We start from the raw sequence: 16621 nt of genomic DNA on the forward strand, positions 1-16621 counted from the left end.
GCTCTGCTAAGGTCTGTCTTGTCTAGTTTAACAACTCCTTCTCTCTGTGTCCCTGTGCCAAAAGTGTCAGATTCAACTTATTTTAAATTAATTACCGGCATAAAGCATGAAGTTGCTCTGGCACAGACTGGGACAGATTCGTGATCTTTTTCCTTTATTTCCATTTACTTCCCCATCTTTATTTTTTTTCTTTTAAAACCTGTTGTGATGCTTTGCCTGCTCCTGAGGTCAGACTAGCAACTGTGTTATTCCAGACCATTCCTGTCTTTAGAGAGTAACAAATAGGAGACCTGTATCTAGTTTTATTACTTAGAGGATTTCAGACAGTGTTGAATATTGTTTGCATTGTGCATGTGCTTTCACAGGCCAATTCTTTCACAATTTGGGGAAGGAAGATTCATTTAGTTATCTTGATTGTATGCAAGTTTAGGTGCAAAGTTCAGTCCATTCTGGATGGTAACTGAGCTGACCTTGATATCTACACGATCCCTGCTACACAGACTCTCCTGCTCTTTCCCTTGTCTTTTGTTTGTTTTATTTTCTGAAAGCATCTTCTCTAGTGGTATCAACAGAGAAGTAGAAGATCTCTTGGCAGTTCTCCTCTTATTCCGTACAGTAAATTGATGGAGTTTCCACTTCAGCTTGATAAAATCTAGAGGTACCTCCTTGCCGAGCTTGGTACAGTACATCCTTAACCATTTGAATTTCTTCCAGAACATCAATACACCTCCAGACTTTTCAGCCTCATTTTCATAACACAAATACATGGGTGAAAAGCAGTGTTTTCACCCAGGAGACTCCACTCAAAGCACAGTATGCAACAGCATTCCCTTGCTTTGTATAGTATACACTGTCAGGACTTACTACCTTCTCTTTCCTGGTTTTAAACTCCATTGCCTTGCACCAGTGTCCTTCTGGGGTTTGTATGCAGTGTGAAAAATAAGAGAAATTGCAAGTAACAAGTTTCCAGTAAACCTTGAAGGAATGCTATTTCTTCCACGTGAGATACAATTAAGCAGCAGGTGACAAAGGGTCTTGTCAGACCTAGAAGCGGCAATCCTTAGCCACCAGCCCCATAGAATACTGTGTTCATTGCACAGTTGTTGGCCCGATGAAATCCAGAGGTCTTCACGTGTTGCTGTGCAATTCTCCACAAGGCTAAATAACACCAGGAAGTCTAGACTTCACTGATTAACTTCAACCCACCTTACCTGGAATAAACACAGAGCTGAGGTGCACACAGTGTTTGTTTACAAATAGCTCTTCAGCAGCCTTTAAAACTTGTTTCCCACTCACTGTATAATGAATGCATTTAACAGTCTTATCTCTTAATAAGTCTGGAAGGTGACTCTGTTCTCACTATCCCTGCTCTCCCTCTTCTCCCCTCCTCTAAGGATCAAGATAAGAGATTTCTCAATTAAGGTAACCAATAGCTACTGAACATTTGATTGCAGGTAACAACTACTGAACATTTGATTGCAGACTTCACCAACACAGGGCCCTGCCCATAGGCTGATTTCACCTGTGTCTAATAACAGCAGGGAATGTTACCCCAAATAGGAAAGACTTCAAGAAAATTGTATTTACTGTACTGCTGCTATAAATGAGCTAACAAAAGGAAAGGTAACAAAGGATATTTCATTTGTCTATAAAGAATAACCAAACTTACTTGTTTGCTGCAAAGTCTGCACAAAGTCACCTGCTCATCAATGGCTCAACTGAGAAAAGTTCCCTGGTCTTGTGTCAGTAACATGGCTTGGCACAAGGTACAGGTGGGGTTGTAGCACCCAGTGGAGGGAGGAACGGCGACTGTGTTGTTCCTATCAGGTTTATGGGTGCAGCCACATTTTTATTACTCCAGTTCCTGTTCCTTTCTCAAGTGTTGTGGTTGGAGCTCTTTCAGTTCATAAGCCTGTAACACCTTACCCATATTAGCTTCCTTTACCTGCTTGCTAATAAAAATAGTGAATGTCACTTCAGTGTGTAGGTAGTGAAACATAAGAGAGGGATCGTAAAGAGAAAGGAACTCAAAGAGGATAGGAGCTGTTTTAACAAGAAGTCATCTTGGACACTGTTGTAAGGGACATGCTGCACTGTTAGGAGTGAACTGGAGTCCAGAGCTGGTCTATCTTTATTCATTCAATTTCATTAATAACTAAAGCATAGGGTAGGACTGTGTTGATGTTAGGGAGGTGGGAGGACTTACCTATCCAGATGATATTATCTAGAAAGGACTGGATGAACCTGAAAACTGAAGAGATTGAAATCTGATAGATACAAAATACTTCCTTACTGCAAGGAGCTTACTACTCAAAGGAAGGGACAGTGGTATGTGGTGTAGGTGAATTTGCCTGTGAAGCATGGCCATTCTGGGAATGATGTCATTGGCAATAACGAGAAGTGGAGTTGTTCTGAAAGCCTCATCAAGCCTTCTCCCTTCCCACAGTCCTAAATTTATTTCTCATGTGAGCAGCTCTTGAAGTTAACTTTTGCCCTAAAGGGGAAAACCCACAAAGTATTCCAGCAGTCTTTTGGGGAGTAAGCAGAGCATCCAAAACCTCATTACATTCAGAACTTGAGTATTTGTAGCTGCCTGTTTGGAGTGACTGCAATAGATGGGGTTCTCTGGTTTTGCTGCTGTAAGGCCCGTTCAAGCTGTCCAGCTTCAGTGGGGTATTTCACACACATATTGTATTTGATCTGTGGAAGAGTTGATGCTTGATGCCATACAGACAAATTAAGATCTCTGAAATAATTTCCTTTTTCTCTTTGCAACATGCTATTACTCTTAATAAGGCCAAGTGTTGGCAGGTTATGTCCAGCTTTGGTATGGAAATCGCAGAGCAGCACTTTAATCCTTTTACTGCCCCAGAGACAATTTTTTTATGGTTCTCAACTTGATCCTGAGTTCAGTGTACATGGACCTACTCCAGGAGCTCCACGTTCTAATTAGTGCTCTTTTTGGCCAGCCTGGCCATCCAGGAGCAGTACAGATCATCCAGTTTTGTTGTGTTGTCCTGTTGCTGTGGATGAACTGCACTGTGTGCATCTGTGAATAATTTATGGCTCATTATGGATTTTTGTGTTCTGGATGCAAGTTTCTGCCACTGACTGCAACCATTCAGCTGTCAGTAATGGCCCTTCTCCCCCATGTCTCTTTTCAGACTGGTCCGTGAGGTGACGGGTGTGAATGTCAACATGAGGGTCGGAATCCACAGTGGGAGAGTTCACTGTGGGGTCTTGGGCCTTAGGAAGTGGCAGTTCGATGTGTGGTCCAATGATGTCACATTAGCCAACCACATGGAAGCAGGGGGCAAAGCTGGGTAAGTTGCTTCATCAAAGCTGTTGTGCTTATCCGTCAAACTCCCACACTAAATGTGTAGGAGCAGTGGTATGGCTAAATCAATTGGGGTTTATTGCTTGTTTGTTCCAGTATATGAAAACCATCCCTGACAGGACCTGGATTTTTAGGTGATCACTTTTCAGAGCCCACAAAACTTGCTTGTCTTTTGTGTCATTCAAGGCGCATCCACATAACAAAGGCAACCCTGAACTATCTCAATGGAGACTACGAGGTGGAGCTGGGCTTCGGGGGGGAGCGCAACGCGTATCTGAAAGAGCACAGCATCGAGACCTTCCTGATTGTGCGGTGCAGCCAGAAGCGGGTAAGAGCAAACAAACTAATGCAGGTTTAGGTACCTTTAATAACCTGAAGTCTCTGACACACCAAAGTAGAGCCTTTATAGATGAGACAGTTGGCATTCAGTGACAAAAAATTCCCGTTTCTCTTTCCTCTTCCTCAACTTTTATGTGCGTAAAAGGGAATAGCTACCATCTACAAACATGTCTGAATTGAGCTCTTTCTAATTCTTTCAATGAAATTTTCCTCAGTTGTTTTCAAAGTCCCATTGAAAAATGTTGTTATTATAGATATGTATTTTGTAGAAGTACTTAAAAGAATAGATTAAAACCACAAAAATCTTTCCTCTGTCAGATTACAGAAGTGATTTTGTCTGCCTGCTCACCAGATGAATGAACATGAAGAAGATTAGAGCAGTTCCTATCATTGCTTTTCAGCCTCTCTTTCTGAAGATGAGAAAAATTGGTCCACTGTAATGATCAGTCATCATGGTGACAGTAAGATGAGATCATACCAACTGTGACATGGGTCAGGCTGTGCGAAATAAGGCTATGCGGGCTATAAGGCTATAATCAAGTCAAACTCAAGTGGACTTCAGCCGATGAATCTTCTTTTTGTGACACTGCCAATAGTAAATTATCGCTAGTTCATATTGTTTTTAAAAATGGTAGACTGAAATACTAGGAAAGGACCTTTTTGATATAGTTGAGCATAGCCAATAATATTTCTTTTAGTAATTTCTGCACTTTAGCCCCCTACTCTGCTGTTCACAGTATGGGCAAGCATATACAGATTGGCCTGATTTGAAAATAATTTCATATATTTCTGAATCTAAAACAAATTAAATCTTCCTACATCTGTATTTATGATTGCTGTGAGATTAAGTGAATTAGTGTCTGTGACAGGTTGCATCAGTATGGTTGATTTGAATAACCAACACCTGTACAGAAAGACTTTGCTACTATTGCCTCATTTCCTGAGAGAATGGAAGCCTCAAATCTCCTTAATGGATATTGTGTAAAAAATCTCCAAGAAAATCCCTTATCATCTGCTAAAGAGAGAAGCTGATGTTTTGGCCTCTATCTGCTCATAAAATAAATCTCATTAACAACTGTCAATCTTCGAAAGAGGATTAGAACTTGCGGTGCAAGATTATTGTTCCTGAGCATCACTGCCTGTCAATGAGCCAGCTGATGTTCTAGGTATCTAAATCACTCCTCTTTTGCTTGGGAGATTTAAATAGAATATAAACAAAAATGCCCTTGTGGTCAGAGTCCATCTCCTGGAGTGGAGAGCCTGTACTGACTTCTTCGATCATGCAGTCACCAGGTTGTCTGCATGTTCTTGTGGAGAACCAAAAGTTTCTCTGGAGAGAAGATGAAAACATAAGGTCAGGATCTGCTGCTTGCAAGTGTAGACAAAAAATCTCAGAGACTTCAGTGTGCTTGGCACCTGACTTCATTTCTGAAGACAGGATGTATTTTGAGTAGGAGATTGGACAGAGACTCATAAGAGATGTGGAATCCATTGCAGACACAAGTTTTGAGGAACCTGCATCTTTATGCCTTGATTTCCCATAGGAAAATAAAATGGGCCATTCTTTCACTGCTTCATATGTATTTATTGCAGCTCTGTTACATAGTGTAGCCCTTAGCTCAAGTCTCTGAGCACTGCTATAATGCTGCTGTAACATGCTGCGTCCCAGAGTAGCTAAAAATTGGGACATTTGCATGACTTATGTAATTATTGGGCTAAACTGAAACATAAAAAAGCAGCACCCAGTGTCATGGGTATTAGGTGTTTGGAGTTTGAGTTTCTGGTGGGCCCATACTGCTGTAACTTTTGTGTTGCCACAGCTACTTTTTATCTCTTTGTGAGCAGCTTCATAGAATCATAGTGAGCCTTGGATTGGAAAGGACCTTAAAGGTCATCTTGTCCCACTCCCCCTCTCAGGGTGAGGACGCCTTCCATTAAACCAGGTTGCTCAAAGCCCCATCCAGCCTGACTGTGGACACTTCCAGGGATGGGACATCCAGTATTTCTCTTGGAAACCTGTTGCAGTGGTTAAAGTGCTGTTCCTGTTCAGAAATGTATTTTCACATAACATGAAGGTCAGAAGTGAGAAAAGCTTTTGCCCATTGTCAGTTCAGTCAGTCTTGAACTTTTTGCCTGATGGCAGGCAAAGTTCTGGTAATTTACTTCTTCCCTTCATTTCTGCTTGATTTTAATAACTTCTTGTGATATATTTAGCCAGGTTTTCAGTTCATTCTGTTCCAGTAATGGCTATAAAATGTTCACCTAACTTAGTGAAGAGCTCCTGTGAGTTGTGTCTGGCTGGGTTCCTGCTGTCCTCGCACATAAGACTTGGCATTAGCATTGACCTGAGAGCAGATCCAAGTAACTGCCTGAGCTGTTCCTCAGTTCACATAGCAGAATTATCTGGATATGTGGTTCATCAGTCCCACAGTCATCAAAACCCAACAATGCCATGAGTTATGATAAACAGATAAAATGTAAGGGTATGTATCCCATACCCTTTCTGCTTACTGTTACCACAGGGATCCACAAGTTTGAATTTTCTGTCTTTTTTGTTTGTTTGACTTTTTCATCATGTTAATGCCATTTCTTGGGCACAGAGTAATTGGGAGGAACATCCATCTAATATTTTTGTTCCAGGAACTGAAAATAGCTTCTTCTTTGAAAATCTCTTTTTTCTTTTTCCTTTTTAAAAATTCTATTAACTGGAATATAGTCAATGCAGTTTTAGGAGGGAAAAAGCTAGATTCTGCTCCCTCAGTCTTAAATAATATTGCTAGACCTGAAAATGTAGTACTTGTTTTCTGTCTGATACGCACAAAGGCTGCTTTCTATTAAAAAAGAACAAAATGCAAAGTTTTAAAATCCAGTCTTTTTGGATTTTTTCTCCTCATTTTTACCTCCAGATCTGCTTTCAACTTTGTTTGCCCTGTCCTGTGATTCTGCTGCCCTCATGGGTGAGCACTTGCCTGTGAAGCATATAAAAAGATGAAATTAGCAGGTTCCGCCATAAAAGTCTGTTGAATCTTTTGCTGTAATTTGTTTGCTCCCATTAGTGCTAACACTGTTCTGCTCTAAAACCTAGTTGCTCTGGTTGTCTGCTGTCTGTCAGTATCCCCTCTCCCTCTCCTTTTTTCTCCTGAGAGACTCTTCTAATGTCTTCACACAGCAAAGAAGAGCCAAGTACAAGCTCTTATATTTTCTTGCTCATCAAAGGAAACCTTTATCTTTTGCAAAGTTGGATTATCCCAGCATCTTCTATTTATTCTGTGATGAACTGTGATTCCTGATAATGAAATGAAGTTTGTCTGTGATCTCTAATAGAATGATCATGCATTTTGTACACTTGAATGTCTCAAGTTCCATTTCTACTATGTTAGTCCTCAAATGTTGAGTGCTAATACTCCTTTTCTTCATCTCTCAAATACACCTCTGCTTCTCTCATTTGCCAAATCTGTCATTGCTCACTTGCTGCCAGTTGAGAGAAGAAAAAAATTCAACCAAATCTGCCCTGAGAGCAGTAACTGAGTAACTCTGCTAGTAGCTTTGATTCAGACTAATACTTCCTTATTCGACACTGTCTTTGCCATTTTACTAGAAACTAGCTCTTTTCCCAGCTTCATATTCCCCATCTGTCTTAGCCCTTACTCTCCAGCACAGCACTCTGTCAAATGTTCTATGGAAGAAACAACACCAGTGAGAACTATTGCATTTTTTTCCCTTTAGAAAAACTTGGATTCAAGGCTGTTAATCCAAACCCAGCATTTGCTGCTCTACAAGCTCTGTGTCATGATCACTGACTAAATAGTTATTAAAAATATCTGTTACCAGAACTGAAGTGGAATTTGGCAGTTTTCCACAGATCTGGAATGGAGGTTGTCTTTCTGACTTCAGCACATCACACTTCAAGTTTTGCTTCCAGACATGGTTTAGTGGGACTTGGCAGCGCTGTGTTTACAGTTGTGTTTAATGATCCTAAATGCAACCTAAATGATTCTATGATTCAATGCTTTCCATTTATAACCCTATGCTTGTGAGCCTTCTTCTCTTTTGCCTGTACTGTGGCAGTAGTGATTACCTGGAAAAAAAACAATCTGCTCCTTCAGTTTTACAGTAATGAAGAATTTTAAGTTTCTGTTATGCTCATGTGGTTTAGGCTGATTTATACAGGGTTAACTTCAGTTTTTATCCAGTTAATTTTCACAATCATTTGGATATGTGTTTCTAATGGACTAAATGCATTAGCATGGTAGAAATACAGGAATTCTCCAAGGAGTTCTTTGCCTTTCTTCCTTACTGGCTTCATTCTTTACCTGAAAGTCTGTATTTCCAGATAAACAGCAATTTATCAGCTAGAATTACAAAAACCGTTGCCCACATTTTAGTGATTCCCAAACTTAACCCCTAGGCATTGCAATGACCTGCACAACAATATATTTACCCTTCTACAGAGTGGTTTTGTGCAGGTTACATGTTATTTTACATAACTCTGGTCCTCCATCTTCACAACTTTTATATCTGCCCTTCTGAATTTTATTCAAAACATTTGTCCCAGTCATTATCGCTATCTTATAACTTCACTGATAATCTTACAGTACTCCATTAAATTATCTCCAGTTCTTGTGCTGCCCAAGTTTCTGGTGTTTGTACAGGAGCGTGTTGCTCAGTGGTTGTTGCTCACTTCTGCTCTTCTCTAACATCAGGTGCTGCATTAATTTGCAGAACCATCACAACTACTCTTCCCAGCACTTCAAAGCTCTACTCTAAGAAGGGTGGAAATGTGTGTGTTTGGTGGAGTGGGAAACAGACCTTAAGGTGAATAAGATTTTAACAACACATACTTTAACAGCTAATTTTATCATCCTCAACACTGTCAGAAAACTTGGGGAATGCTTTGCTTTGAACACAAGTAGAAACAAAATGTGCCTGCAAACAGATGAGCAATACTGCTGACCAAACACGCTGTGCTGAGTGCACAAAGTCTGCAAAAGGAAAAAATGTTTATTTTTTCTAATGTCTTTCAGTTGATTACACTTGGGTGTTTCTTTTAACAATAGCAGGTACACACCAGTTTCAGAAAGGATTGTTGATGGTGGCCTTAAAACAGCTCAACAAAACTTTGGCTGTAACTCCTAGAAAAACAATTCTCATTCTTTTCTAAATATCGCCCTGGAATTCCATCCAGCTGAAGAAACAAAATGGTCCTTTAAATGCTGAACATGTGACTCTCCTAAAATACAATCAATCCAATGTGATGATTCCTCAATTTAACACATTTAATCAGAGCTCAGCAGGGTTCCACTCTTGTAGATTTATGGAGGCAGTGGTTTGGAGCATGTAACACTGCCAGAAACATCATGCACATGTCAGAAGGGCTTCAAGAAAATTTAAAGAATAATATGTAGCTCAATCTGATATGGCTGATCCACGATCAGATTTCACTGTTGCACTGATAGTGATCAATATGTTGGAAAATCCTGTCACACACACTCTAAAGAAGTAACCAGGAATTCTTGATTCAATTAATAAGAAAACCTCAGCTCTTTCTGCAGTTTTGCTGTAACATTACTGTAGCTCAGTGTGTGGGAACTGGTGGTGGGAACACAATAAAACCCCTGGGAATCAGATTTACAGTCTCTTTGCGAGTCCAGATTTGAAAAGTTCCCACAACAGCTTTCTGGAGTTTAGCCACTTAAAATCTGAAAACTCATTGCTGTCAGAAACTTTTGCACTTTCTGCTCTTGTTGGTAGTGCCTGTAATGAGTGGGACTGAAAGGTATCACTATTTCTCTTTCTTTATTCTTCTTTTCCACTCTTGTTGTGCCTTAAGGCAGCCTTGTGTGCAAGTTGTCCTTATGCTGTCACTTAGCCAGGAAGAAACAGAGGAGGCATCCTCATAAATTTCCACAGAGGAGCTGTGACCCATCTAATGCTTCATTTTTAGTTTGTTATTTTCATCACCCACTGAACAAGTGATTTTGCAGAAAATAAATTATCTCAATTTTTTAAAACAACAGGTTTTATTTTTCCTTTAATAAGTGTTGATTTTAACAGCAAAGTCCTATTGTTCAAGATGACATAGTAGCACATTATGTAATGTGGAAAAGCAAAAGGGCACTGTGCTTGTATATATGTGTTTTAATCTGATTGGAAATACTGCTGAAACATAGTCCACAATCCAGTGGAAACTTCCTAAAAGAGGTGGGGGGGAAATACTGCCAGAGTTTGTGAAGCCATGGAAAATTTATGGTGCCTGACCTCATGGTTAGAAACAATCTCAGAATTACATGTTTACCCATTTGTCCTGTCCTTGCCTCAATCCACATGTGTCAATAAATATGTATAAGGTCTTTTATTTCCTTCAAACTCATCGAGCTTCAGACTCACTAGCACTTGCAGCAGGTACGAGGATCACTCATGGGCTGAGAGGGGTAGTATGTCTTCATGGACTTTGGCATTAAGGCTTTTCTCAAATTCTAACCAAATTTACTAACTCATGGGGCGAAATCCTGCTGTATATCACTTTTATCATCTGTTGATGTGAAGATATTTTTAAAGTAACCAAATAGCTTTGCTTTTATGGGTCCCCAGACTAGTTGCAACATCTGGGGTTTTTTATTCCATTTGGTTGAAAACTCTCCCCTTAGCTGGAATAAAATGGATTGACAGTGTCACTTCTGCTATTGAAAAACAGTATCTATTTGCTTGGAGATAATGCAACTGTATTTCCTACCAGTTTTCTGGCATCACATCATAAAAGAAAGAAACATAACTATGAATAAGATTGCATAACTTAAAAAAGCCACAAGAAAGTACTACAAATGATGGCAAAGAGTATAGAGAGCAGCTAATCTTAAAAAACAAAACCTCAAACCAACTCAAATCTGGACATCATGATTTCATCACATTAATGTATTTTTAGAAACATTTAAAAGATGTCTCTCCTGGAGGTTATCCAGTGGCTCTGTCTTGGTTGCTCATGTGAAACTCAGCTGGTGCCGAGTGCTGGCATTTTCATCCATTGCAGATGAACCAGTGGTGGGTTCAATATGGGGAAGAGGTGATGTGGGAGCACTTGTTGTCCTGGAGGCATCCATGTGGCAGCACCTATGGTTCCCCTGATGGTCCTCCCTGGGAGCTGACAGCTCCCTTAGCTCTGCTCCCACAGGCTTTCCTCGTGAACCTACATTTGTCATCCTGGCTGGGTGAAGGTCTTTGCTGGCACCCTGGGGCTGCAGGACCACTGCTGCTCGCTGTCACATGGCCAGTTAGTTGGCTCTGGGGCATGGGGCTCCTGTCACAGGTGGCCCCATGTCCCCAGCCCGTGGCTGTGAAGCTGCAGCCCCACGTGCTCAGCAATGTTTGGTGCCCACACGGTGAGCTGTGGTCTCAAGGGAAATGTTGTCATTGTAGCTGTCTCTTCCTTGCAAGGAGAGAGAAGATGATTTCCCATGCTTGTCAATCAGGCAGCTTTCTTCAGCACTGAATTTCAGCAAGCCTTTTTAAATTTCTTTTTAAAAACCCTAATTTAAGGCAGCATAGCACTTGACATTTAACTCTGTGGTTACCATGGAGATAACACCAGGTATTTTGCAAACTCCTGAGAGGTACAAGTTACACTGAATAGTGGGGAATGAAAATAAATAGGTATGGAATGCAGACTCCAGGCAAGAAAAGCAGTGGACCTACATGTATTGTCAAATAACACTTGAACCAAAATTCTAGAGCTGAAAGCAATGAAAGCTTTCTTTTTAAATAACTCCGTTGTCTGGAAGTCCAAAATTAACTATTATGTCTGTTTTCTTCTCTAATGTCATTGAAGCAGCAATTCTCTTGAAAAAGTTTAATCTCTCAAGTAATAAATAACAAATCCCTACCTTCTGAATTTTCAGGCTCTCCAGAGTTTGTCTCTTTTAAGCAAGGATATAATAATTGCCACCCCTCTGCCTCCTGAGTTAGTACAGGTAAATCATACAATCCTCCCTGAGCCAGGCTGCTGTGCAGCCCTTGCTTAGAGGGACTTTTGTCCGCAGAACACATTCCGTGTGGAAACCTGCCTGTGTTTTTGGCTAGGGACTATATTCAAAATAAGGAACTGATCTGCCTGTTGTTGAGCCCAGTAACACATTGCACTTCTGTGCTCTTGAAACTGAGCTCAAATGAAGCCTGTCCTAGATCCTGTGCTAACCTCACAGTAAGCTCACACTGCAGCCAAGAGTCAAATCCTTGATAACAAAATCAAAGACTTTGTCCAAACTTCAGGAGAATTAGTGTCAATGTCAAACTGGAAGCTAGCATTAGTTGGGAAGACCATTTTGTCACACTCTGCAATTGCATTACCCTTGTAATACCCCAGTACAGAGTTGTTTGCAAGATTTTCATGCTTTCCTTAGCATGTCTGGGAATATGCTCCTGCAAGTGTGGAAAATTGTTTGCTTGTGCCTATGCAGAAAGGTGTCCTGTATTGCCATAGCTTCAAGGCTCCTGTTCTTCAACCAAATCACTCACTGTGTTGTTTCTCTTCTAGATATAGCAGTTCTTTTGCTTTTTGAGGACTCTCTGTGTAGTATCTCGCCTTGGAACTGCAATATTCTATCTGAAATCATTCAGTTTGATTCAATTTGCTAATAAAGAAAATAGATGTCTCCATTTTGGAATGCTCCCCATGTTTACACAGGTTATGGTGGTTGTTCAGAACAAGTAAAGGAATAAAATGGTGGGCACCACTTAAAGCGTTCTAAAAATAAGAGAGATGGTGGACTGAGACTGCTTCCAATCAGCGACTGCTTCATAGAGTTCAGGGTGCAAAGCCAGCTTTTGGAGTGAGAGATCAGATGTGAGAGATGCTTGGAGAATGACTGCTGTGTAAATGTTTGAAAATTTATTATGCATTTTTCTCTGGTTTGTATTCCAGAAAGACGAGAAAGCCACGATAGCCAAGATGAACCGCCAGCGTGCCAATTCCATCAGCCATAACCCACCACACTGGGGAGTTGACCGGCCCTTTTATAACCACCTCGGAGGTCACCAGGTCTCCAAGGAGATGAAGAGAATGGTAATGCCTTGCTTTATGGACATTAATTTATTTTCTTCTTAATACAGCATTATACCCCTCCTGCTTTGTCTGAAGGTTTTTACAGCCCTGAGGGCGTTTTCCAAATGGGGGTGGAAAATTCTACTTTGACTCCAGAAATAACAATAATTGGTACATCTGGAGGTGAGTGATTGTGAGATGAGGCACAAGGTTGTTTGAGAGGGGAAGGGAGGCTGAATGGCACAAAGAAAGCTCTTTTGTCTGACTTGTCCCACATTCTGAACACTCATCCAGGCTGTGTGAGAAGATGTGATTATTGCAAAAACTGCTCCATAACCCAAGCATTCGAGAGGCATCTGACATACATTTCTATTAGCTCAGTACCTGAAAAGGTTTCTGGCTTGCATTGTCACAGCCAGGTGCTGTTCTCCTCTCTAAGCTGTGTGCTTCTGGGGCCCCAGGGATGTCCCTGCCATGTTTAATCCTGGAGAATACATTCTCGAGTACATGGATTAATTGGCCTAAGGTAGCAGGCATCTTCCTTTCTTTCTTGTACCTTTCACAGTCTTTCTAAATTAAAATGAACAAGAGCTAATTACCAATTCAATTGCACTGAGAGGACTTTTATGGCTTATTTTACATAAAGGTGTAGATGATATCCTTGTTTTCTGCAATAAAGATTAAGAAGATACTTTATATTATAGTGGCTATTTTAAAAAATAATAGAAATATTTAGCACCTCTATAATTGTGTGCATAATCAGATTGTTCTATAACCTTTTTTATGTTGTTTTGAGCCTTCATGCACAGTCAAAAGTGTCTATTTGTTACTCACTTTGTTGTCTATAGTCCAAGTTCTGCTCCAGGTCACCAAAGCTTTTTAAATATTTTAAAAAATTTATGAACATTAGATTCAATCCCACAATTTAAAAATTTGGGCATAGCTATAAGAAACTGCACATGGTAACTTTTAAAGGGAAATGCTGGCACATTTATTAATAGTTGGTTCTAATATTATTCAATCTTAATATTATTTTACAGTGCTGAACCAAATTTCTTAGTCTCCATAGTAATGTTTCTTTCATTTCTCAGATCTCCAAATGAGGGCTTCTGACATAAGCATACAGATCAGTGGAACTGTGCATTTTTCATGTGGGCTCTTCAGTAGGGTGTGCTCAATAGGCATGACATTATTAGAAGAGACTAATCACACTAGCACATAATTATAATTATAAGTTTCTTTGAATAGCTTTTAAGGGGTTCTTGAAGCCTCCAGTTCAGAAACAAGGTGTATGCATGCCAAATGGTATTATGCTTCTTGGTGTTAATTACAGATTGCCATGTCTAGCTGGTTGTTCAGTTGGAAAAACATAATTATTTATTGAAATACCAAGCTGAGTCCTAAAAACTTCACTGCCCCTCACTTGTAGGAGGAAAGACTTACTTTTTTTTCCTTATCTTGAGCCTTTCCCTGTAATGCTGTTTACCTTCTTGAAAATTCAGCACCTCAGATAGTCTCTTCTACTCAATCTGCCTCTTGTATTAAGCTCTCTTTTGAGAAGCTGATGTTGCATGCATCAGGCTGTTTCTTGAAACCCAACTGAAATCTGATTCAGATGTATTATTTTCAGCTAGACTTTTTGTTGTTCTTAGGGATTGTTTTTTAAAATCTGTTATTTATAGATTTACATATCTGTTATGTTTGAGATGCATTAGTAAAAATGCAAACATAGTCCCCATGGCCTCCCCATTTTAATATCTTCTAGATGGACATTTTAGTGACTAGAACACAGGACCAATTTCTCCATCTCCTGTCTCAACTCTCTCTCTGTTAACACCTAATTTAAATATGCATTTCTTTGTACCATCCAGCTTTGCACAGTACTTTGTACTCTCTAACACCATGTTACATGTGTGCTGTGTGTGTTTAATGCATGCAGAGTGCACGCTGGCTGCAAACTGCCTGCTTAGAAATACAAAACACGGAGAGACAGACGGGGAGCAGAACTACAGAGGTTTTTATCAGTGCTCCTCAGAGATGACATGTCATTGATCTTGGTAAGCAGCACCAGCTCTCAAACCTCTTGAAAATGTGCTCTTTGCTCCACATCACCCACCTTCACCCAGACCTTTTGCATGTTGTATGTAGTCTTTCTTCTTGGAAGCTGCTGACATGTAAGGTTGCATTAGTCAAAGTATTACACCAAAGGTGGGCACTGCAACATTGCCTTTCTCTTCAAGACCTGGAGCTCCTTTAGCTCTGTAATTTCAAAACAGGTATTTATAAGGGTAATTGTGAGATAGTCCTCAGGCAGGAGCCAGGTAATATTGCAGTGATGTGCAGTTCCACTATATTAACGTGTAGATATGAGTACATATGTGTATAGAAAATAATACAGATGGTTATGAAGGGCACTGGGTTTTGTCACAAATGTAATACATTTTGCATTTGAAAGACAACCATATTTTCAGGAAAAAAAGGAGAGATGCTGTTTTTTTTGTGGCTCTACTTACAATTCCCTGAAAGAGAATATTAAAGTTCCCTGAATTGCATTTTTGGGAAGGCACTGTCATATTTAATAGAAAACAGAATTATTTTGGCCATTTTTCTTTCCAGTGAATGCTGGCACAGATAGCTGTCTCTATTCTTAGGATATACTAGCAGTAGTCTGAGAGGAGACGGATTAGCAACAAATGTAGTCCTATATTCCTTTTTTTTCTTCTCCTCCTCCTCCTTCTCTTTCATGGCATTTCAATGTGCTGCCACGTCTGGGCACATCAGCAGGACAGCAGGTGGGGTTTGTGTGGAATAACAGCGTGGGCAGTGGCATGGGGGGGCCTTTGGTCCCTGCTTCTCTTCATGTTGTGGCTTGGACCTTAACCTGCACCAGGTCCAGCAGATTTTCCACAATGTTTCTAGTTGAAGTTTTTCCCTTGTGCACACAGGAGTTTTTCAGACACTTGCAGATATGAATAAGATAAATTATCCTACATGTGCCCATACAGTGGCAATCTAACATGTCCTGGAAACCGGGAGTCACTTTCCCACTCCTACCGTGGCTAACTGGGGCCTGAGTCACATGGGGTTGCAACTGTGTCAGCTCATCCCATCCAGCCCAACAGCCTCTGCACTTCCCTTGTGCACTGCTCTCTTCCCCAGACCATTACAAGCCCTTCTTTTTCCCTTCCCACTGCCTAGAAGTGCCCTTTCTTGCCCCGCAGAGCCTTCAAGGAGGCAGCAGCCCAGAGACATCAGTGTTGCACACTGCTGATCCTGACCTCCATTAGCTGGTGGAGCCACTGCCCTGAACACGCTGGTAAATGTGCAGAGGGAAGTCAGATACAAATGCCCTGGGAGGGCCAAGAGCCCTGCTCTGGCTGGAGCCCTGCTCTGGCTGGAGCCCTGCTCTGGCTGGCAGCCTCTGCTGGAGCCCTCCCCCTGGGAGCCCAGGTTGCTGCAGGGCCGGTCCTGTGGGCACGGAGCAGCCGCAGGTGGGCAGAGCAGCCTGCACAGCATCAGCTCGGTGGCTGTGCACGGAGCAGGAGGAGAGCCTGGCAGAACAGCACAGCTGCTTGCTATTTGTGTGGCTTTCAACAGCTCATCTGCTCGTTTCCTAAACAAAAGCAATCAGTCTTGGACCAGTGTATCTCTCTGGAAATGGAGACTTTGGTGCCGCTCATTCCCCCAAGTCCCCACTCACCAGCCTTGTCTTCCCCACTAGTCCAGTTTGTAATTGCAAAATGGTCAAAAATAAGTGGACTTGAAAGCATTTGAGAGTACAGGTATATTTATAGCTATAACAATATTTATACACCACTGAGAAATACTTTGCTTTTCTCAGTATATATTTCAGAGGTCTTTTATAAATATTGATGAATTTTAGACTTCTGGAAATAATACTCATGTCTCAG

General features: G+C 40.9%; 1 protein-coding gene across 1 annotated transcript in view; it reads left to right on the forward strand.

Moving 5' to 3' along the window:
* Positions 1–16621, forward strand: part of ADCY5 (adenylate cyclase 5) — a 204863-nt gene that overhangs the window by 148353 nt on the left and 39889 nt on the right. The window contains exons 6-8 of the mRNA XM_005519647.3: positions 3165–3323; positions 3524–3665; positions 12591–12731. Coding sequence (XP_005519704.3) covers positions 3165–3323; positions 3524–3665; positions 12591–12731 — 442 coding nt within the window. The remainder of the gene's footprint in view (positions 1–3164; positions 3324–3523; positions 3666–12590; positions 12732–16621) is intronic.

Source organism: Pseudopodoces humilis, chromosome 8 (assembly GCF_049639895.1).
Source record: "Pseudopodoces humilis isolate 2021_Gansu_Grassland_sample_001 chromosome 8, ASM4963989v1, whole genome shotgun sequence".
NCBI classification, from domain to species: domain Eukaryota; kingdom Metazoa; phylum Chordata; class Aves; order Passeriformes; family Paridae; genus Pseudopodoces; species Pseudopodoces humilis.